Genomic DNA, 24,855 nt, shown 5'->3' on the forward strand with positions numbered 1-24,855 from the left:
TTCTTGAAATGTGTTTTGATTAATTTTTGATATCTTTGAGTCCAACCCTCCACCAGCCATCATATGCTTTGTTTCACAGGGGGCCACCTCAGATAAAATTAAATCAAGCAGACATTGTGGGACACAAATATATTCTCAGTATGGTGCCTATTTGGATTTTATTCCAACCCTACCAATTATAGCTTGCAATAGTGATCTGCTTGATCCTTGTGAGGGGAAGGGAATGGATGGGTGGAGTGGAATGGAATGGCAAGTGTCCTTCTCAGATGTTGTTTAGTATGAATCTCTACAATGGTCTATCTGAGGTCTTTCTAGGATGACCAGAAAGCAGTCTAGCCCTGAATAAGGTACATGGAGCCCAGGTCTGTTGAGTTTGCGTCTCACATTTTTTGTGTTGGCTTCATATTTTTGCATGGTATAAATTAACAGACCCTGTTTATAAAGTTGAAGAGGTAACATTTTGTGAGAAGCAAAACCAAATCCACATGGACAAATACCACAGTTCAGAAAGCTTTTCTGGTTGCTTGAACTCAACAGATGTAGAACTCAAAAGAGTTTCAGCCACCTGTCTCTCAGAAAAGGTTTTTTTAAAAATTCCTGTACTTAAATTATGCAACTGCTGGCCTGTAAATTTTTCCTGTCAGTGGTTATGTGGACACCTGTGAGAACTAGAGAACTGCTTTGTATGAAAGAATATTTTAACAATTACATCAATAAGCAAGAACCAAACAGGAATATTTTTTAGAGCAGCAACAGACTTGGTCTTAGTTAACATGCTTCAGCTTCACAGGATGTTGGAGACAGTTGGCAAACAAGCAAATGAATCTCTGTTGTTTTAAGAGAAAAGTGAATTGAGTTTTCAGTTTAACCAGAATTCTTGTGTTATTTTTTCCATCTTTTACTAGTTGCAGTTTTAAAGCAAGATCATAAGTAAAATCCTTTCATAATCTTCTCCTTATGAAGCACCTTAAATCATAGATGTAGGCAAGAAAATACTTGGAAGACATTAATTTACATTTAATATAGAATCTGAAAAGGAACAGACATGTTCATGGTGGATAAGCCAGCACAGAAAAGAAAATATTCTTAGTATCTCTTTAGAAATGTTTCTTGCTTCTTCTTTTGAAAAGTTTATTGATAACTGGAAATCACTTACTGCTTATTTTAAGGTATTGGATCAGAATAAAAATTAATGAGGACAAGACAGGAAAATTGATTTTATTAGAACAAACAGATGTTGTCTTCAAAATAAGCAAAATATCTTCAGTCAACAAAATCATGTCTTTGAAACAAAGGCAGAAATATCAATGTAGATATAGAGAGGGGTTAATGTAGTTATTATATGGGCATAATATAGGTATTATCAATGCATTAAAGGAAAATTATTGTAAATATGGTGTAACAACCTTAATTCAATATATTGCATTTTCTGTTTCAAATTATTTCTGGCACTGATCAAAGCCTTATCTCAATATATGAGATTTCAAAAAATGTACAGAAAATGATGAGTTTGTAATTACAATATTTTCAAACAGGGGCTTGTTTCTGTACCCATTTTTGAATTTGTAAGAATTAGCAATGTGCATCAACTTTTTGATACAGAAAGTAAATCTTAGGGTGGGGAATAACTGTTATGATGCTCCAACTGCCAGTGAAATGGTATTTTCAGTTCACCCAGACTCCTCATGATTTTCACAAATAAAGCAGAAAATATTAAAAAAATGGTTGAAATGGAAATAATCTATTTCCACTTCCTGCTGGAAGTGGGACTGTCACCAACAACTGACTGCCTTGAACTCAGAATGCACAAGCATGTTTCCTGGAAATGCAAAGCACTGGATTTTAGCCCAACTGGATCAGAAAGATTGACAACAAAATGGTATCTCAAGAAGTGCACATGATGTCCTTCTAAAATGTAGAAAAATCTCTGACCAGCCAGTTACATTTCAATAACTATTCTTGTACTTAACACATTCCTAATGCTCACGAATGTGCAGTCTGTCTTTTCAGAAGACATTTGGGATAACACTCCGGTCTTTGTTGTTCTGTGTGTCATTCATCAAGAAACACAGGTGTAAGTCTTTAGGCGGGTAGGCTGCAGAGATAAGTATCCAAGTACCTTTCTGAATTGCTTTTTAAGTTAAACATATATTCCTCCACAGGATGTCAATGACATATCAGATTTAGCATACCTGGTGGTCCTGGAGCACCTCTGTCTCCCTTTTCTCCTTTTAAGTGTGTGGAACTGTGGAGTTCCCAGGAATCTCTGTTTGCTTTAGCACCTGCCAAAAAGCATCACAAATTCATGAGAACTTGAAAACAGCAGAGGCTGTAGCAGTGACAACCAAACCATTGAAAGTGGGAGCAGACTTTTCCATTTATGTATGTGGGGCACACGGCTCCTGTCCCTCTATGCGTGTCTCACCCATGTTCATTGAATGGCTGCCCAACTGCTCTCTCTTATTAACCCCAACATGTGCAACATAATCTCTCTCTCTTACTAGCCAATCTCTCACTCCCCTTTCCCTAATCCCCCAGGCTAAAATGCTCTTAACAAACCTGGGGTTTTTTTCCATTTGTGAATTTCATTGGAACAGGTGCAGAAACAGTTCCTGAGTTATGACTGAGTGTTACATACCACATCTTCTACCACCTCCAGACTCTTTTCCCTTCCCTTCCCTTCCCTTCCCTTCCCTTCCCTTCCCTTCCCTTCCCTTCCCTTCCCTTCCCTTCCCTTCCCTTCCCTTCCCTTCCCTTCTCTTCCCTTCCCTTCCCTTATAGCCAAGAAAAAGCAAAAAGCTCTTAAGGATGAAAAGCCCAACCAAACAAAAAGAACTTATTTAAACCAAGGTACAAGGAAAGAATTACCCACCATGGTTGTTAAGAACTTGATTTCCAGGGTAGGGAGTGCTCACCTGCCAACAAAGAAATCTATTAAAAATTATCCATACATGTTAAGCCATGGAAATGCATTACTTGGTGTGACTGAAAAGCCTGGCAAGTTTGCATGTTAGTAAATATTATAACAACACTCTGGGATTCTCTTCAGTTTGACAGAGTCTGAGTGTTAGCTGATCAAGTTTTTATGAGGATTGTGCTCTCTTTAACATGCAACATGCTTTCAGCAAAAGGGTAATATCATGCATTTTGGAGGCATCAGCAAATCCTACTCTCAGTTGTGCCAGTGAAGCATCAGAAAACTCATTCTCCAAGAACAATTGTGAATTTACAACACTGTGTTTGGATGCAGGATTTGATTTTTGACTGTAATATAACTGCTTGTGTTTGTAAGTTTTTTTCATCAGACCAGGGCTGTGCTATGTCTGATGTTAACCTGTTCTCCAGATGCATTGAGACCACAATGGGGAGGCAGAAGCTATTCTAGTCTACCCTCTTCTGACACCAGCTACCTGTAGCAGTGGGCATGCTACCTACCTCTGTGCCTGTCTTCAAAATAGAGACAGTGCAGGAACTAAAATGTGGCACAGTGCTTGGAAATCTTGGTACTTGCTTTTACTAGTTAAAGGAAACTAAGAAAGTGTATGAAAAAATGGAAGTTGCTGGATCTGGCTACTCCTGTAGTATTAGCCTGTAGAAGTCTTGCTTACATGGATGGTTCCATTCACTTCAGAAGCTACGTTCCCATGAGAAAAACTGGTGGGGTTCTGTCTGTAATTCTTCATCGACATTCATTTATGTAGGCATGAACAGCAGACTTCTTATCTATAAACTCAGATAGATTTAGAAGATTATTCACAAATGTAGAACAAATCTATCGAGCATACTCAGGTGCACGAAGAGATGTTTATAAGTACATGTTTCTATTACTTGTGCACACAAAAGTCAGTGCTCTTATTCACTGATTATAACCTTTCTGAAAAGTGGCTTTTTACTATTATCTGAAATTCAGATAAAATAGGCTTGTTTTGTTGGAATCATTCCACAGAGAATGACAGGAGAGTTGAAGTTGGAAGGCATCTCTGGAGATTGTCTGGCTCAAAGGAAGATCAACTACATCAGTTGTTCAGGGCCTCATCCAGTCAGGTTTCAGAGGCAAGGCTGATATGTGATTATGGACATAGGTGATTGTCCTAGGTTGCAATATTGATGTAGTTAAGTATTCTATTACCACCAGCTGTGGGCCATTAGCTGCTATCACCCACTCCGGATGACAGGCAATGGGCCATCCGTTAGCTATTATCACTTGCTAACGACCCACCCCGTATGACAGGCAATGGGCCATCAGGGACCCACCGTGTGACTCATGGACTTATCTCATCCCATTGTGAGATGCTCTGCCGAGGAGGGAGGAGCCAGGTGTTCCCACCTGGATATAACCTGGCCCTGGAACTGCCTGAGCTAGCCCTGTCTACTGAGTTTCCAGAGGACCAGAGCTACTACTGGATCTTCAGCTGGAGACTAGACCTTCACAGGATCACCGCTTCAACTGAACTACTTCAGTTGGACTGCTACTACCACCCTAACAGGGTGTTAGGTTGTATCTGACTTTGTCAGTGCTTTTCCTTGTATTATTTCACTTATTTTTAATTTCAATCTTAACTTGTGATCTCCCACTGGTTTGTTTTCAAACCAAGACATATTTTGGCGCCCAACGTGGGGCACGACCTGGGGAAACTCAGAAATCCTATCACCATGATGGTCAGCTTATCTATATGGGTGCTGTATCTCGCTCTCTTGGATAATGTCCTAGGTTGCAATATTGATGTAGTTAAGTATTCTATTACCACCAGCTGTGGGCCATTAGCTGCTATCACCCACTCCGGATGACAGGCAATGGGCCATCCGTTAGCTATTATCACTTGCTAATGACCCACCCCGCATGACAGGCAATGAGCCATCAGGGACCCACCGTGTGACTCATGGACTTATCTCATCCCATTGTGAGATGCTCTGCCGAGGAGGGAGGAGCCAGGTGTTCCCACCTGGATATAACCTAGCCTTAGAACTGCCTGAGCTAGCCCTGTCTACTGAGTTTCCAGAAGACCAGAGCTACTACTGGATCTTCAGCTAAAAACTAAACCTTCACAAGATCACCACTTCAACTGAACTACTTCAGTTGGACTACTACTACCACCCTAACAGGGTGTTAGGTTGTATCTGACTTTGTCAGTGCTTTTCCTTGTATTATTTCACTTATTTTTAATTTCAATCTTAACTTGTGATCTCCCACTGGTTTGTTTTCAAACCAAGACAGTGATCAACATACAAGAATGTTATACAGTGGGAGTGAGAAGATTCAAGGGAGAAATTCAAGGAGGTAAAAAAATGATGTGTGGAGTTTGTAGGCCAAAACTGTAGGAATGGCAAATTACCATAAAATAATGACTATCTATCATTAATTCACAAAAAGATCACAAGCTGGGGTACAACTTTCTTCAGCAGTAAGGTTAAGGTGATGATGAGTATCAATACATCTAGCACAGAGGATGTCAAAAGATGTTTCTCTAAAATAAGTGAAAAAGAACTGAAACGCAAACTGGAGGAGAAGGTACAGTATTATTTGGAGGTATACTGTTTAACAGAAAAGTAGAACCACCATCCTGAAACCTACATTATTCAGGGGTGGACTTTGGCTTCCAAAGATAGAATCCTTTCCAAGTACCTAACCCAAGTTTAACAGTAGGATGTTGCCCTAGGGAAAATACGTCCAGGACTGAACTATGTTCACCATTCATTCTAGGATGCAATTTCTGTAATTCATTAAACAAAAATTGCACAAGGGTGTTCTAAAAATATGAAACCCATCTCCTTTCTTTTCATACTGTGTGTGAAACTGCAGGTCCTTTGAAGGTAATGAAGGCTTTGTCATTCCCTTTGAAAAGAAGGGATAGATCTTCACCTGCTGCCATTCTGTGTGAATAGACTGCATTTGAGGGTCAAATAAAAAACATGATCTTCCTTTTCTGATGCATCTTTCAGGTCACAACAAAATACATAAAAAATCTTATTTTGGACAGGAAATCAAAAACAGCTAAAGACATAATAATATGGGGACAGTATTTATATATACATCTAAAAGATACATGTACCTGTATGCATACACATTCAGCTCCCCAAAGCAACTCTTAAACTATGGAAACACAAGCTTTGAAAGGCATTAAAAGTATTAGAAAAAACAAATAATCAAAGTGCTTTAAGCAAAAGAGTCTAGTGTTTCTAGTTCTGTTATATATTTTTCACATAGCTAAGTTTTAATATATGGCTAAACACTTGAAAATCTGCTATCTTGAAGAACAGGTAAAACACATCCCTGGTGCAAAGCAGAAGGCAGGGGGAGAAAAGCTGCAAAGTTATGGTGTTTAGGTGTACAGCTGCTTTGGTTATGTTCTGTCATGGCCATGCACCCTGCTAAGAGCAGATTTGGTGTGTGTGACTTACTGGCATTTTGCAATGAGGCCTGGGAGGGACTGGGAAAACTGTCTATTGAAAACAGGAGGGAAATTAATGAGCATAGGTAGGATACAACATGTAACGCACCAGACAGATCTAACCATCATGATGGGGCTAAGCCTGGAAACAAAACCAGTACCTCCCTAGCAGAGAGCCCAGCTTGCTGCCAGATCCTTCACCACCGCCCTCCCCATGGGGCTATGTGGGGAAAACTCTTCCATGACAGTGCCTTTGGTTAAGAGACCTTTCTTCTCTGCACGCAAGCAAGGTCACCCGCCGTGAACTGTGCTGTCTGAAACAAGTTTTAATGTTTCCCTTTGCAAACTGTTTCTAGAGCAGAACATTTCTGCTATAAACTAGAAGTCAGTGATTGCCAGTTGTACTTACTCCTTTGATATAAAGTATATGTCCTGGAGGTCCAGGGGGCCCTGGGGGCCCAGGCAAACCAGGAAGGCCCTGGAAAGAGAAAGAAAAATAGGGAAAATGATAGACAAAAAAGTCAAGCCCAACCCCAAACTGGAACCCTGTAAGCACTGCAAATTGAAACTAAATTAAAGACACTGGGTCTCTCATCCAAGGAAAATTAGAATCTAGAATTCTCAAGATTGCCAAGATTCATATATTTTTGAGTGCCAGTCATCTATGCACATGCTAATTAGCACCCCCAAGGAACCTTGCTAGACTGGAGGCGTGACTGCCTTTTACAAAAATGTATGTCAGCTCTTTACTGCATAATTTGAAAACTTGGCACAAGACCGTGTTCACCTTTCAGTCCACATCAGTGCAACTTTCTGTGAGGTGACATATGTCATCTCATCAATAATTAGAGATCCATTAGATTTTATCTTCCCTGAGCATTCCAGGAAGGACTATTATAACACGTAGCCTCTTTTGTTTGCTTGTTTGGTTTAACCTGTCATCCTGATGTACTTCACCTAGTTAGACTTGCTATAATAGTTTTTGTTTGGTTAAGGCAGACAATCTAGAAAATGAACTTTAATATTTTTTGAAGATACAGAGGAGAGGAAAATCTACTCTAATATTTTCTGCTGGTGGGTAGTCATGTTTTCTGTAATTTCCTTCCAATTAGAATTTGTCTAAGTTGTCTGTTTTCACTTTCCAGGAACTGTATTTCTATTTATACCTTCTTCTAGAGGTGTAAATAACATCCACTAGTTAGTAGATATTACTCCCCTGTGATACGCACAAGTGGTATTTGTAGCTGGGCTAGAAAGCTCAGAGCCTGTGGGAGTATCTTCACACCAAGAGAGGTCACACTGGTGACCTGGATCAGGAAGTCCTTGGTATATATAGAAGAACTGGCATTCTAGATCCTTTGCTATTTGAAGCTGCTCTGCTAGCAGTGAATCACGCACATAACTGCTACACCTGGGAGCTGACACAACTATGTGTATCTGCAAGAACTGTCCAGATGGACTCAGAAGTTGACTTTTCAATGACAGCTGTTAGATAGGAAAAGTAGGAGAAACGTAATTATTTCTAGATAATTTGAGGTTTTTAGTCCCATCATAATTTGCAAGGAATTAATATAAATCAGATTTCAGATTTTAACTGTTTTTTTTTCTTTCCCAGCTAATTGCAATACAAAATAACTTACATTAAATGCTTCACCTCGATCACCTTTCACACCTCTCAGTCCGTTCAGTCCTGGACGGCCCTGAAATAAGTAGAAATAATTTAGTATGTGTCAGAAGCAAGCTTTTCTGTCTTTATTCCACTTGTGAGCATAATACATACTGGACGTCCTGGGAAACCGAGTTCTCCTTTGGGTCCAGTAGGTCCTATTGGCCCCTGGAAAAAAAGAAAATGTGATTATGGCACATTTTGTTGACATATAGTTGATTATTTTTAATAAGAGATGTAGTTTTACATCTACATTAATCATCAGTCTCTGCCTGCAGAGAATGCACAGAACATCCTCTCGGCTTCATCTGCTGGATGGTCTCAGATACTGAGGACTGCATGTAACAGTCAGCTCTGGTTTGGAAAAGACCACCTATCTGAAATCAAGTCTGAATTCCCAGCCCCTTGAAGGGTGGGCAGTTCAAAACTGAGTTACCACGTATCAAATTAAAATTAAATGCATCAGTCAGGACAAAAAGGAAGTTAGAGATGTATGTGTTGTCCATCTCCTTTTTTTCCCTTTGTTTTTCTAATTATTTTTGAATCAGGCTCTATGAGAAATTGTCTGTGGATCAGCCTGAGAATTCATACAGTGCCAGGCGTCTACTTGCCTCTTGCCAGCCTGGGTTTGTGGATTCATGGGGCTGATGTCTGAAACAGAATAGTTCCTTCTTTACACAACTGTGACTGACTCACCAGGCCTCACAAAGTAATACAAGCCACCACAAAAAAGAGGACAAGCAGGCTGCCTGGAAAAGGTGCTCCAGGACTATAGATGATCTATGATGGGGCATTTGCAAGCATGCAGCTTCTAGGCAGCCTGCAAGTGATCAACAAAAAGCAGCAAAGCTGAGGATCTACAAACGTTCAACTGCTGTCAACTTCCTGAAACTCAGCAAAACCTCAAAGGTCTAGACAACCTCTAGATGTGTCAGCCTTTCGGGTTTCGTTTCCTTTTTCAGTCAGCTGAAATGCTGAGATACTCCTTCTTGCATTACTTGTTAAATAATCTGTCAATAGATCTCACATGGATACCACTTACATGTGAAAATGGGTGTGTTTAACCCTTCACGTCGTATCATTTAATTGAAAAGTGATATGTACTTTCCTCAATAATTTATCCAATGAAGATGATGAGATAATTTGTCTTAGGATCAAGCTGAAATTAATGGATTAGTTGTTGTAATTTTTATCCTGCTGAAACTGAAGACTGGATTAGACTTGAAATTCATCGGTGGTTAACATGTGAACATATTGATTCATAATGTTACCATTGTAATCAGGATATAAAGCTCACTAACGTCAGCTGAAACTCTTAGAAGGTGAAGACCTTTATTAATTTTCTATTTTTTTACCTGTTTGAAGGTAATTTCTGCCCATATAATCAAAGTTAAAGATCAATCAGGCAAGAGATTGCTGGTGAACTGGCAGGTGTGAACTTCAATATTGTGCCCCTAAGATTTCCAAATTTGACCTCCCTGTCCATGATACCACATCCTATAATGAGGTTTGGAAAAAACCAAAATCCAAAATGTTATGAAGCATTTTCTTATTTCACTCTCTGATACTTGAACCTTTAAAAACTATGTAAATCTGAACTTCAACCAGCAGTGAGGATGATTAGAAACAAACTTCTTCTTTAGTTTAAATTTTAAAAAGTGTCTAATCTCATGCTTTAACTGGAATTTCAAATAAACATTAACAATGTGAGAGTTGACTAAGCGGGGGCCACCTTTACTACTTTCTCTGTCAAACTGCCAGTCTAATCTGACAGGTGTTAGTGACTCCCTGAGACAGAAGACAGCAGTCACAGCTAGAAGTGAAAGAAGGAAGCGAGAAAGCTACAGCAAAGTAGATTTGGGCAGACTGACACTGAGGTTCTTACTAAATGCTCTTCTTCAGTGATATGCAGCCATTTGTTTCACTGACAGGGAACAGCATAATACAGCCTGTAAAAGGTTCTCATTTCTCCTATGCAGGAGCTTGGATTCAGTCTGTCTCTTCTGCTTTTGCTAATAATGGTACTGACCTCCTGACCATTCCTAGTTCTTATCTGCCAAACTACTTCTCTGTAGCTACTTCTGCTCCAGGCTCCTGTGGTCCTCTCTTCTGCCCAGCCTAAGTTTCAAAAAGGAGAGGAGCAATGAGCAGGGATTTGGTTTTAAATTCTGGAAACTTGTGTATGAGTCTAAGAGTGTCCCCAGCTACCTCAAAATTGTTCTTGGGCCAGAGTCTTATTTTGAGCAAAGTGGAACATTGTACTAAAGCCTTTGATAAGTTATGCCTCAGAGTCCCTGGCCCCGCACTCTGAAGGCTGTATATTTTTGCTGCACAGGACTCACACTAACTACAAAGGGATATTTTTCTATGGGACAACACCAAAGTGTATCACCCCATTGGCAGCGATAATCAAACGAGAGTTCTTTGCTGACAACTGGCCAAGCAAAGTCTTGAGAGAGGTTCAGTATGCCAAACTTGCCAGCAGTGTAATCATTCCAACCAGGCTGGCAAGAACTTCCTTGTCTGCATGCTGAACCATATGAAACATCTCGGGGCAGGACAGAAGGAGATGTGAAACACAGAGTTTGGGGCTGACAGGAAACAGACGTATCTGCATGATGCACAGCAATAGGATGAGAGGCAGTGAACACATCCAGAACATGAGAAATTCCAAATAAATATAAGGAAAAACTTTTTTTTACCCTGAAGTATATGAAATGCCTGGATTGTGCTGTCCAGAGAGGTTGTAGAATTTCTATCTCAAGAGTTGTTGAAAATTCCACTTGGCAATTCCCCAAGTTAAAGAGACCTGCTTGGGGCAGTGATGTGGACAAGATTATCTCTGAAGTTCACTTTCTTTCATAGTTATCCTACATCAAGTTGAAAGGATAGATCATCTCGCAGTCATACACGGAGGAGGAGAGGAGCATCCTTTCTGGTAAGTTACGTTAGCCTTATCAGGGTATTCTGACACACAGCAATAAAGAGAGCTGTTACTCGGCACACCCAGTTAGCCCCTTTTGAAGACTGCAGAAACTGATATAAAAATCTCCTACACACCTTGGGGTGCAGAAATGTCAACACCTACTAACATTCACTTAGGCACAACAGCAATCAGACAACATCAAAAGCCGAAGCAAAGGGACATCCTTGACATCCTTGATTTTTGGAATACTAGACTAGAAGAAATTGGTGCCATAACACTGCTGAGTCTGGGCACCTGTTCTGATTTTATAACTAATTTCTTGTTCTTTCTTACAACATTCTGTGTCCAGTCAGAAGTATCAGACCAAATACTTGAAAGAAGGTATCTATCTTGATTTCGGTACATGGTCTTACTCTATTGCCTGGTGTGCAGCTTTCTCAGAACCCAAGGCAATTGCAAATTATTGACATTGACAGAAATTGAGCTGATGCAGTTAGCTGTTTTTAATGTAAATCATATAAACAGAATAATTCAGATGGAAAGGGAGATATCCTCTAGCACAACCTCTTGCTTACAAGACTGATAGCATAGGGTTAAAATGTTTCTAAAATCATGACAGCTAAAGTAGGCCTTGGGAATGGGAGTGGGCATTGTATGTACTGTAACTATTAAATCATGTGAACCTGCACCTGCTGTACCTAACTGTACAAGTACATGATGACATTGAATACGATGATTGCTTAGAACATATTGGGAATTGTCTTAGCTAAATCATGTGAACTTGCACCTGTGTAATAAATCAGAAATATTGTGGGAAGAGGGGGCTAAAAGTCATGCTTGGGGGAAAACAATAGAACAATCTCAAGTTGATGATTAACATATGATTATACCACAGTTATGTAAGGAAAGGGTATAAAATGTGTCCACTTCAAATCCATGTTGAAGTCAGATTTGGGTTCGTCTTTATCCCTGGCTTCCAGAGCTCTTCAATAAAAGCACCTGCATATAATCATCCTGTGATTATGTGTTTTCCATGCTAACAAGACAAACCTGTAAGTTAAGCTTGTAAATTAGATCGTGCCACTCAAGACCTTGTTCCACAATCCACCATCTCTCTGGGCACCTATTTCTGTGTTTAACCACTTTTAATATGAATTTTTTCTTTATATCTAAGTGAAATTTCCCTTGCTGGAACTTGTGATCTTTGTTACTTGTCTTTTTCCTGTGCACCTCTGAGAGGGACCTGACTTTGTTTCATGATTCCCTTTCAGGCCGCAGGAGGGACCAATTAGATCTCCTCTCAGTCTTTTATCTTCAGGGCTAAACAAACCCAGTTCAATCAGTCATAAGTTATGTAAGTTTCTAGCTCTGATGATGTTTCACTGTCGGTTTAGATAGTAACAGATATATTTGTTCTACCAGGATTTAACTCTGCATCAAGTCAGTAGTTCACAGCACCACACATGTAATAACCATATTCATTTCTGAAGGACAATGATCACCCTGAAGCAGGAATACTCCTTATCACCCCTTCTCAGAAGGAACAAAAACCTAACCAAGCTACCTTTACATTTACTAAAGTCTGTAAAGCCAAAGCAAAATAAAAAATAAAAAAGCCAATCATCTTTGGAATCATCTTACCATTGGTCCTGCTGGTCCCACCACTCCAGCTTCACCCTGTTGAGGACAAACACAGGGAAAGCAATGACAGGGAGAATTCCTGCAATGTCTAGCAGAGGTGGCTGGTAACAAGGCCACCAAATAAGTCTGGTGAACACGACACAGTTTTAGCTCACCTTCTCCCCTTTTCTTCCTAATAATTCAGTTAAGGATCCATCAGCAGAAATTATAGCTCCTGGTTCACCCTTTTCACCCTGCAATTATCAAAGTAATTACTGTTTACAAAGCAGTTCTCAGTGAATCAGAAGAAGTCAAAGCAGTACTACTTTTGTTTGAAGCATGACAGATTAGTCATGCTGTGATATCAAACATAAAATGGTATCAGTGTGAGTAGGGTGAAGCTTGATTCAAGGGAAGAAAAGGGGTGATCTTTCTGAAAACATAATAAAGTGCACTAAAAATATCTCCCTGAGATGAGTAAGTACTTATTTTTTTAAAAGAGACTTAAATTGCTCCCCATAGAGTAGCTATGTGAAACATGCATTCACAAAAGCTCTCTGCCAAAGGCAGGCAGGTTATTGGTGTCTTCTTGTGAACCATCAGTTTAAGTCAGCAAATCCTGCTGGAAATGTAAAATCTGGATAGAACAGCAAATGTTCAGATTTTACTATCAGGAAAGCATGAGTCATTCTCTCTATGTGCCTGGCATGATGCAACCTCATTAAACTTAAAGAAAGCCAATTCCCAGCATTCAAATTTTGACTCTCTACATTCCTCTTCCATAACCACAAATTGTCAATTCCCAGTGCGTGTTTTCCATTTTGGATCTTTCAGCTGTAACTTTCCTCTTCTTACTTCAGGACACCTTTCCCAAGATCTCATGGAAGATATCTGGCTTGAATCTAGCAATTGCGTTGCTGATCAAAATGTCAGTCCAGGATATAGAACTTTCACTGAGCTTTACGTGCTGTAACTCAGTTCTTCAACTGCTGTGAGTGTTTGAAGTCTCCCTGAAGACACTTTAGATACTTTGGAGTCTCCCTAAGGCTTGGTTGGCTTCACTGACTTTATTGTCTGTGAGACTTTATGGACCTGACGTTGAATTTCATGATCCTTTAAGTAAAATGCTCCTAGGTGTCCATACAGCTTCACCTTGGTTGCCAAACTTCATCACTCTTGAGCATAACCTGTGTTCACACCTCAGAAACAGCCTCAGATACATCACTATGTTTTGGAGGGTCCAAAATTAAATGCCTTCAAAGCTTTGAGTTCTTACCACTGTGAACACCAGAAGCAAAAAAAAAAACAAAACCCCACCAAACAAAAAACAAAAATAAAACTGTCCCCAACCTGAAACAAAAACCAACCAATTTGTTTTAAGGCTGGGCTTGATCATTTCATGCACTCTGTAAAAGAACAGGAAATTTTATGATAAAAAGGGACTAGTATTTGTGGTCTGAGAAGTTTCCTTCTGAACAATGATGATGCTCTTCTTCTGCTACCCCATTTAAACCATAATTAACCATTTCCAAGTCTTCCTATTACTTGTGAGAAAGTGAGCTCAGCTACTTAGAAAAAAAAAGGAGAAAATGTTTTTTAAAAATTTTTATTATCTCCAAGATATTAGATGTTTCTCTACCCTGTTTCCTGCAGATGGATAATAAGGGGAAGAATACTGGAACAACTGCAATATTTGCAAAAGACCAGAGTCAGTCTTTATTATCCTCTCAGCAGTGCTATAAAATACACACTTTTTGTGAACAAATAACAGAAAGAATCCTAAAAAGAGAGCTCCCCAAATCTTACACTTTCTTTGGGTATTGAAAATCACAGTCTTCATTCTGTAGGCAAAGCCGTTTCTGGCATAGGAGGAGGAAAACATTGATCTTTTTTTTATTCAGGCTTTTGGACAGGATCCCAGGGTGTCCGCACAGCAATCAGCTGGCAAGAAGAAGTCACTTCATGTTTAATGTTTATACAGACTTAACCTGATAAGTGCATACTGCACAGATGAATTTCAACACTGGGGCAGGAAGATTAGCTCTCGGTGGGATTACATCAAGGGATGTCATTTAGAACTTTCAATTTCCACCTAGTAAATTTTTCACATAAACCTATTAACATCACAATCCCTAGTAAAATTAGAATCATTAAGCTTTTAATATCACTAAGTACTTGTCATCAAACACATTTCTCAACATATACTTTCCCCTATGCATTTTCTTATACCTGTTGTCCTTTAGGTCCTTGTGATCCAGGCAAACCAGTGTCACCCTTTGGTCCCCGCGGCCCCTAGGCAAAAGCAAGTACATAAACCCATAGTGATATCTGTGAAGAATCTGGAGCTAGGCCATTTTACTAAATGCAGTTTTAAATTACTGGCAAACTTAAACTTAAATCACTCTGGTTGCAATCTAAGAAGTCTTACAAGACTAAATTGCTCTCTGAATCAAGTTATTCCTTAAACCAAATATCACATAAGAAGAATCTTTTAGAAAGAACAAAATGAAAAATCCCTGATGTTTATCACAGAGTAGATGATACACACATTCACAAAGGGAAATATACTAACATTAATAAGAGTGGAAATTCAACCTAAAATTCTCAATTTCCTCTGAACTCTATCTTCTCTCTCTCCATGATAACTCAGCCAGACTGCTTTTCAACAGAGTTTCTGAATGTATATTTTTAATAGTATATATATATTATTAAAAAAATTTTAAAAATCTGAAATAGAGATTATCTATTTGAAAACAAGATGATTTCTTTTTCTGTTCTGTGGGGAAAGCATTCAGCTCCGATCAAATTGTGCTTTATAATCTTCCAAGAGCATTCAGAAGCATTTTTTTTACCCACCAAGAACTAAACTCAGGTCTACATAATTTCTGCATTAGTCAAGAGATAAATAAAAGACATGAGGTGAGAATAAGAATGGTATTTTCATGTCTGTAGAAATTCTATAAATGACAGAGACCAAGACATTATTACATCACTTTCTAAATGCTATCAGCTTTTTTTCAAAAGAAATGTATTTTTAAGGAGTTTTTTCCTCTTTCTTTGGTTTTCTATGCAGTCCACGATACCCAGGACTTAGTAAGCAGCCCTCTGTAGAATTTTGGGCAACTTGTCAGCATTTTGTTAACATCTTTTGTCAGCTTTCCCAGTTTTCTCCTTAGTCGTTCTCAAGCAATAGACAAAGGATCCTCAGACCATATGCATGCTCTGAACCATAGAACAATCATAACAAGGGAAAATAATTCCATCACATTACACATAATATGAATACAATAATTGGAACAATACTATCTGAAGTCATAAGCCAAATAATCACAGAATCACAGAATATTCTGAGTTGGAAGGGACCTACAAGGATCATCAAAGTCCAACACTTGGCTCTGCACAGGACACCCAAGAGTCACACCATGTGCCTGAGAGCATTGTCCAAACACTACTTGCACTCTGTCAGGCTTGGTGCTGTGACCACTTCCCTGAGGAGCCTGTGCCAGCACCCCGCCACCCTCTCAGTGAAGAATCTTTTTCTAATATCCAACCTAAACCTCCCCTGACTCAGCTTCACGCCATTCCCTCAGGTTCTGCCTCTGGTCACCAGAGAGAAGAGATCTATGTCTGCCCCTTGTCTTCCCCTCACAAGGAAGCTGTAGACTGCAATGAGGTCTCCCCTCAGTCTCCTCCAGGCTGAACAGACCAAGTGACCTCAGCCACGGCTTCCCTTCAAGGTCCTTCACCATCTTTGTTGCCCTTCTTTAGATTGTGGCATCCAAAGCTGTCCCCAGCACTCGAGGTGAGGCTGCCCCAGTGCAGAGCAGAGCAGAGCAGGACAATCCCCTCCCTTGCCTGGCTGGTGATGCTGTGCCTGATGCACCCCGGGACATGGTTGGGCCTCCTGGCTGCAGGGCAATACTGACTCATGTTCAACTTTCTATTGACCAGGACCCCCAGGACCCTTTCCCTGGCACTGCTTTCCAGCATCCAGTTCCCTGGTCTGCATGCACAACCAGGGTGATGCCATGCCAGGTGCAGAATCTAGCACTTTCCCTTGTTGAACTTCATACAGTTGGTGATTCTCCAGCCCTCTAATTTATGTCAGCATCTCTGCAGGGCCTTCCTGGCTTGGAGGGAGTTAACAGCTCCTCCCAATTTTGTATCATCTGCAGATTTGGTATCCCTCCAAGTCCTGTGTCCAAGTCATTAATGAAGATGTTTATACAAATTTATATGGTGTGGCAGTCTGAGCACAATAGGTAGGTAGCATAGCATAAGGCACCTTTTGATACTATGGTTGTGCAATGCTTACATGGAAGCCCTGGTATGTTATTATAAAAAAACCATAAATATTTCCTACAGGATAAAATAAAAAGGGTGCATCTTGTGGGGCTTTACTGTATTCTGTAATGGTGGCAAAAAAAGCTTGAAGAATAACACAATTGCATATACATATGTAGGTAACTTTTAGAAGTCCATTTGTTCCATTTGTTTCACCTATATGGCATAGGTATTTCCTTAGGTAGTAGTTTTCCATTAATTACACTTCAATCTAAACTACAGAACTGACACTGAGATAAGCATGGCAGAGTATGCTTCATTTCTGACAAAGTGAATTTCTACCATAGGTGGTAATTCCCTAAGACCTGCAGTGTCCCATATGAAAATGTATTAGACTTCATGCAAATTGTTTACAATATAAATTTAAAAAAAAATTAAACTATATTGAAAAAAACCTTAAATACTAGGAACTTAATACTTACAGGAAATCTTGATAGACCTGGCTTGCCATCTGGCCCCTGCAAAATCATAAAGCTCACACCTTTACAAACACATATTACAGACTTGCAAGACAGAGTATGCATTTTTCATGTATAGTGTGATTTGTGAATATCAACTCATCTGCAACTGAATTAAGAACTTAATTCAGGTGATGGTAAAGGTGTGAACTTCCACAATGCCCTACGCTTCTAATTTAGCATTTATTTTCAAAAACTGAAGAGACAGAGACCCAGGAAAGACTGAAAAAAGGATGACATTTTCTACATATGAAAGGCATGCAACCATAATTTAGCCTCCTTTGAATCTTTTCCAGATGCCAGCACAGAAACTATAGTAGCCCACCCACCTTTCCCATTTTGCTCCTGGATGTCTTTGGACAGAAAACAGTGTGCGTAACAGGCTGTGAACAGAAACATGGATTGGGAGTTGTGTTGGGCATATTTTAGATTGCCCTGCTGCGGTAACTGCAGAGAGTTCTGGTTCAGATCAGCAGGATGTCTATTACACCACCCACTATGAGACTGTACCTCTTCCCTGACTAGGGTTAGAGCTTAGAGACTGAGGTTCAAATCTTTCCTACTGCAACTGTGCTTCAAACTACAGGACCTACTTCTCTTTTGTGGGAATGTGACTCTAATATCTGTCACAAAATGGAGGTTTGAATGGCAGGTACCTGTGGCAGAGCTCACACAAGATGGCCCATACTATCCTGGCATCTTATTATGTCCAGGGCTTAGGGGAATCAGGTCTTTGGGAAACACATGAAAATACTCTTCCATGAAAACTGTTTTACTGTAAGTACACCTGGGTGCAGCCACAATAACATGAAGTTGTCTTATTGTGTAATAGGTGGGAAAGAGCCATGCTAGACAAGCTGATAAAGGTTACAATCTGTTGCTGGAGTTAAATCTGCCCTTCTTCCAAGTTCAATGACAGATTCAGTAAATATTTGTTTAGGGACAGCTGTAATAATAAGATACATGTTTTTTGCAAACTTTAGCCATGTAGAGTGAAATTCTGCTATTGGCTATGCACATTCTGACTTTCCTTGTGTCATCAGGTATTAAATGTGAGAGAGATCACTGTGTCACAAAGAAGAAAACAAAATAAATACACAAACAACAATCCACAAATGAAACTAGCTGTGAAGAAAGTTGCTTAATTTGTGGAGGTTAAGATTCTGCAAAGTGCAACATGTTGTATACTTCCAGGCAAGTTTGAATAGATTCCACAGCTTGGAAAAGGTAGACTTGTCTTTGCATTCAGTCCTAGGAATTTGAAATCATTACCAAGAAGCATCCAGGATTTCAAATATTTGACTGAACTATTTTGCAGCTAGAACAGAACCTGAATTTCATGTTGTTCTGTCATGAAATTCCTCATTTTTCATCCACTATAATTTGTGTGAGACTAAATTCATATACATGAGCCTAGCATTTCCAGTTGCAGTCTCAAGCAGAACTGAGCAAAATACTTTTTATCCCAATGCTTTGTGACTTGAAAAACAAGAAGGGAAAAAATGGAAGAAATTTAGATCTTGGTCTCTATTTTCGCAACAGTCCTACATTTCTGTAATTCTGTGCATATAGTTCAGAATCAGAGATAAGCAAATTTCTTTATTTCATACAAATGTGTAGAAGTGATTTGTTTGCACAGATCTTAGTTCTGCCTGAAACTACTTCCACAGAGTTTAGTGCTGAAGTTACGAGGAACACAATCTTAAAGTATAGGAAACTCATCTCTGGTTTATAATTAAAAGGAGACATTGAAGATAGAGCAAATATGAAGATTTAATAAAGCAGCATATACTCACTAGAGGCCCAAGCAGTCCTTTAATTTCAGTAAAATTAAAAAATCCATCTGTATCATTGAGAAGTAACTAAAAAGGGGGTTAAGAAACAGGTTATTTCAAATCGATTATATAAGGCACACACATATTTTTAGAAATGTACAGTTATCTCTTTATAACTATGAAAAAACCCCAAACATAAATCAGGCCACAGAAAAAGCTCTCTACTACTTATTATTGTTATACATCTGGAATAACAAAACCTTGGATTTGTCTTGCATTTCTGTGGTAAATATCTCAGAATGCTTTCAAAAATTTAATTAAATGACTCTCATCTTTAATTTGAAAGCTATGATGCCAAAATTTGCAGCCTGAAGTAATTTCTCCTCCACAAGATAAAGATGAAATGGAGGTTTTATGCTCCAGTATGCCACTGGCATTCTAAGATGGTGAATCAGTCTGAGTACACTCATTCTGTTGCAGAATTGAAGTTTTAATTATATTCTGGACATGTCTGCATCACACTATGCAGCGCCATGCCATGGTTCCTAAGGCAATCTTGATCATGCTGCCATGTCTGAAACTAGCTTGGAACCCCAAACTTGGAGATGGAGCAGCCCCTATGCTACCCAGCTCTGAGCCTCAAGTTTCCTGAACAGAGCAGTATAATTGCATTGCTTGCTATCCTAGAATTGGTGAGCTCCCCATTAGCTCAGGCATTTCTGTATAATTCAATTACGGAATCATAATAATGAAGGTGGGCAGGGACTTTTGGAGCTCTGGTCCAACACTCCCCAAAGGAGGACTGAATGGATCAAGTCACTCAGGGACTTGCCCAGTTAATTCTTGAACCCCTCTAAGGATGGAGATGCCACAATTGTTTTTGGCAACCAGTTAAAGTATTTGATCATCATCAGGATAAAAAAAGGCTTTACTTATATTTAATTGGAATTTCCCTTCTCCCAGCTTGGGTCTGTTGCATCTTATAATATTTCCATAAACCTGCATGAGGCTGCTTCTATCTTCTCTGTGTCCTCTGATTAGGTTGTTCCAGACAGAAACACAGTCTCTCTTTAGCCTGCTTTTCACCAGTCTGAGCAGACTCAGTTCTCTCAGTGCTCTGGTCCCCTGAACATCTTGGCAGTCCTGCATGGGGCTTGCTCCACTATGTCAATGCCTTATGCTGGGGATCTCACAGCTGGACACAGTACTCTGGAAACAGTCTTATGAATGCCAATCACAACTCTCTGAGTCTATCAGTTGAGCCAATTTTCCACCAATTCTATAATTCTCTTGTCCATTTCATAGGTCATCAGTGTGGTGATAGCAAGGATTTGGGGAACTGCATCAGAAGCCCTGCTAAAGTCAGGGTCTACAAATTCAATGCCCATCCCTTGTCCTCAGAGTAGCAATGATTTTGATCAGGAACAAACTGCCATTAGCAAAGCTGTGTTGGTTGCTCCCCATCAGATTCTTGTTCTGATGTTATGATTAGGCTTTCATTTTGGTTTCAGATAGCTAACTTTCTGGTTTAAATAGGGGCTCCCCATATTGTAAGTCTTAGAGTATAGTTCAAGATAGACAATATGTTAAGTGCTTGCTCCACATAAATGTTTTACGTGAAAATATATTCTAACTTGGTTTTTGTCATTTGTCTAATTTCTTTCACTCCAACAGTCCTATTTGGCACTTTATTCTTGTTTTGGATTAAGAAATATGTCCTGAATCTCCTGGGAAGCTTGAATTGGTCCATTTGTCTAGCAGGCAAGCTATGCCATCTGTCGCTGTTGAGCCGCTAGCAGAGAAAAAGACCCGGATTCTCAGCGTGGCATGAAAAGAGAGCTTTATTATTTTGATTCCAACTTATATAGATTTTTCAGAGGTCACCCAGATTGGTCAGTCAGAAACCTCCGCCTAGGCCTGATTGGCCAGGCCTGAACTGTCCAAATCTTGAGACACTGTTTTTAATAACATCCAAACTTTATCTTTGTTTATAAAACACAGAAGAAAATTCTCATGGGAAAGACCTGTGCTAGCCACAGCCATCCATTTCAATACAAGGCTCTGAAGCAGCATATTCCCATTAAATGTAATGAAAATCTGAATTTCACAAGGCCAGGACAGGGCATGCCTTCAGGTGCCAGGGATTTATTTAGCACATGAATAAACATGTTGTCACTGAGGTTTTGTGAAATCTGAATGCCTCTTTTTGAGCTTGTAATCATGTGCAAATGAACGCTACCAGATCACAGTCTTTCCCAACATTTGTTATGAATACAGTATCCAGGAACTGAGTTTGAAACTACCCTGCTTCGAACAGGAGGTTTGACCATATGACCTCCAGAGATCACTTCCAATATTTTTATGAGTCTCTGAATACTGTTTTTCTCACCCAGATCACACATCCTATGCTATGCTATGCTATGCTATGTTATGCTATCCTGTCCTATCCTATCCTATCCTATCCTATGATATCCTATCCTATGATATCCTATCCTATGATATCCTATCCTATCCTATCCTATCCTATCCTATCCTATCCTATCCTATCCTATCCTATCCTATCCTATGATATCCTATCCTATCCTATCCTATCCTATCCTATCCTATCCTATCCTATCCTATCCTATCCTATCCTATCCTATCCTACCCTACCCTACCCTACCCTACCCTACCCTATCCTATCCTATCCCATCCTATCCAATCCAATCCTCATCTGAGCATGGCAATGTATGGTCAATTTTCAGTACTTTGAGGTCATATTGCATGATTCATACAGCTAAAGCTTGTTGCTTTTAGCTCGGTGTTTCTTCCCACTCCCAGTCCTCATGTTCTACAGAAACCACTGGAAAAATTGTCAAGTAAAAATAGAGTTTAAATCCTCTATCTCCCAGACTGAATGAACTCTGCTGCATTCTTGAGGGGTAGTGTGATGCCCTTGGTCCCACTCTATTTCCAGTTCTATACAACCCAGAAAAGGAACAGGACATGGGCTGTTACTTAAATGACAGTAATAGAATAGTCCTGCTGCTGCAATTGTTCTGCTTTATCTACAACTGGTGGCAGAAATCCAGGAGCCCTGGGTTTACACGGTTTTTTCATTGTGGAATCACTCAGTATTCATTGCTTTTGGGCTCAGTCCAAACTGTATTCAAGTCAGTGAAAAGAATCCCAAAGGCTTTGCTGAGTTTGGGATCAGCAAGATAAAGATTAAATGGAAATTCAACAGGTATATATTTTATATATACAGTTGATCTGCAAATGGAAATTGTGAAGTCAGAAAACTGTACATAATGCTGAAGAAGATTTGAAAACAAAAGGTAGAAGAATGATGATTAGAGACAAAGATTGCACTCTTCACAACCTCCTCCAGGTGTCTAGTTGCTAATCTTGGATTTGGTTGTGCAAACAGCTTTAATAACAATAATTCCGCAGTGTAAGTCTTCAACAGCTTGAATTAGTTCAGAAAGTGCTGACTACAAAAGTAAGGACAACATTGTTTTCCATATTTTCATCACTGTTTTGTTTTGGGATGATTGCCTGGGTTGGTTTTTAAGTAAACCTTCAGCTTTGCACTCAAAAGGCATGAATATGGCCTTATTAGAATTATAGAAAGAAGAGAGGCAATGAATTCTTTTGACATGTGCTTTACACCCTCAACATTAACGTTTCTTTGTGACTTTTGTTTCTTGTACTTACACTGTGGGTAAATAATGTCAGCCAAATATAAATGTTTGAAAGTTTGAAATTTAAATACAATAATATTTCTGTATTCAAAATTACTTCTGTGCTATACCAAACTAAATTTGTGAGATAAAATCATAGCAACAAATACTATGGTTTTCTGGTTATCATGATTATATTCATGGAATTGCACTGAGTATCAGAGACGATGCTCCAAAAGAGTGAAATAGTCAATATGGGATGCGGAATATTGATTTCAGTGTTTTGGAATATCAAACAGCAGCAAGCAGAGGCACAAAGTTTTTTCAAACAGGACAGGTCAGAGCAGATTTCTTGATCAATCCCAGGAGTCAACAGAGGGGGCAGAAAGGACGAGAAGCCTCTGAAGACCCACAGTGCTGGGGGGAACTGCAGAAACCTGGAAATGGATACGTTCTACTGCGGACCTCAGTTTTACCCTACCATGTATTTTCATGGTATGAGAAGTGGTTCCTGAAGGAACCAAATCCCCTCCATTCACATAGGGACCAGGTTAAATGAGGAGGAAACCAAGGTCCACGGTCAGTGCAGCTCAATCAATGTGCTATTGGCCAGATACTGGTGAGGTCTGGCCCTGAGCCACAGCTCTCCACATCAGGTCTAAATATTTCAACAGTGGTGAACCTGCACTGATTCTTTAATTGCTTTTAATTTTGTCAAGAAGAATAAAGTCTGTTTAGTTGTAGCCATACAGCCTTTCTTATGAAAACTTCCTTCCAACCCTGAGGGATCAGCCCATTCGACTTCTGTAGCCCCAGAAGTATTGTCCTTGGCTACATAATGGTTAAATGAATGAACTAAATGACCCTGACCTGGGGAGTGATCTCTCTAACTGCCCTGTGGTTCACTCAGATCACTGATCTCTGCTGCTCTACCTACATCAAGCCAATATCCACATTACAACAGCTAGCAGTGGTATTTATTTTAGTTCTGCAATTCCAACTTCAATTGATAGGTCTGCTTGCAATAGTTCTTTTCCATATTTGAAGCTCACTGTGAAAGATGAGAGACTGAGTCAACAAAACGCACTTGGATAATTTAATGTCTATCTCAGCAAATGTATTGCAAGCAAATGTCCTGTTCTTACACAAACACTTGTGAGATAGGAAGAATTCAATATCACACATAGTGACGTATACTTCCACACATGTTTAATTAACTGTATCAAAATCCAGCACACCAAGTCATCAGAGAAATCTTCTAATTAAAAATACAGAGGCTTTGGAGCACATGAGGACAGATGGCTCTTGCTGTACCTCCCCAGACCACCTATAATACAAATGTATATAAAGCCACACATATTATGCCCACAATGTTTTAAGAGAGCTTACTTCAAAGAAGGATATGGGTTTCTGTGTGTATTTGTAATACACCTAATGCAATACAGCTTCTGCCAGGATCTGTACATTTCTGCAATACATGGTAAAAGTGCAGGGGGTCTGGACAGTTCAGAGGATGAACATTAGGTTTCTTCAGACATAGCTACATGTTAGACAGATGTGTGGACTGTGACTATCACATGTAGGGAGCCATGCAGCCTCCAGCAAACTAGTTTATGTCAGCTTCAGTAATCTTCTTACATTTCTTTTACATACTGTCCTCCCTCTGAGGATATCACAGTGTTTTTTCAAGTATAAATGAGCTATGTAACAACACATTGAGGCTCATTATTACTGCAAACAGAGCTATTAGGTCACTGATAACAGTTAAGGCCCCACAGTGGCACCATGGCTTGGCTGTGAGAAAGAATATGAATTTTACATCAGCATTTCTATCACAGTTATGGAACAGTTCCCCAGAAACCCCAACAGAATTCTGATGAAGTGTAGAGCTGGTGACAGTCCCATTATGAGCAGGACTTTGAACAAGATCTTCAGACAGCCAGCATTTCTGTGAATCTGTAATTCTGCTCATCCAAGCCTCAGGATCCAAGATCCTCAAATTCTGCATGGATTCC

General features: G+C 39.6%; 1 protein-coding gene across 2 annotated transcripts in view; it reads right to left on the reverse strand.

Moving 5' to 3' along the window:
- Positions 1–24,855, reverse strand: part of COL15A1 (collagen type XV alpha 1 chain) — a 118,713-nt gene that overhangs the window by 13,666 nt on the left and 80,192 nt on the right. For both annotated transcript variants that reach the window (XM_085051758.1, XM_085051759.1), the window contains 11 exons: positions 19,200–19,265; positions 17,368–17,403; positions 14,831–14,893; positions 12,778–12,855; positions 12,623–12,658; positions 8,170–8,223; positions 8,030–8,089; positions 6,799–6,867; positions 6,400–6,441; positions 2,873–2,915; positions 2,193–2,282 (listed from right to left, as the gene is read on the reverse strand). In XM_085051758.1, the coding sequence (XP_084907884.1) occupies positions 2,193–2,282; positions 2,873–2,915; positions 6,400–6,441; positions 6,799–6,867; positions 8,030–8,089; positions 8,170–8,223; positions 12,623–12,658; positions 12,778–12,855; positions 14,831–14,893; positions 17,368–17,403; positions 19,200–19,265 (637 nt within the window). The remainder of the gene's footprint in view (positions 1–2,192; positions 2,283–2,872; positions 2,916–6,399; positions 6,442–6,798; positions 6,868–8,029; positions 8,090–8,169; positions 8,224–12,622; positions 12,659–12,777; positions 12,856–14,830; positions 14,894–17,367; positions 17,404–19,199; positions 19,266–24,855) is intronic.

This window comes from Lichenostomus cassidix, chromosome 2, assembly GCF_008360975.1.
Source record: "Lichenostomus cassidix isolate B80296 chromosome 2, HeHo_3.0, whole genome shotgun sequence".
Taxonomy (NCBI): Eukaryota; Metazoa; Chordata; class Aves; order Passeriformes; family Meliphagidae; genus Lichenostomus; species Lichenostomus cassidix.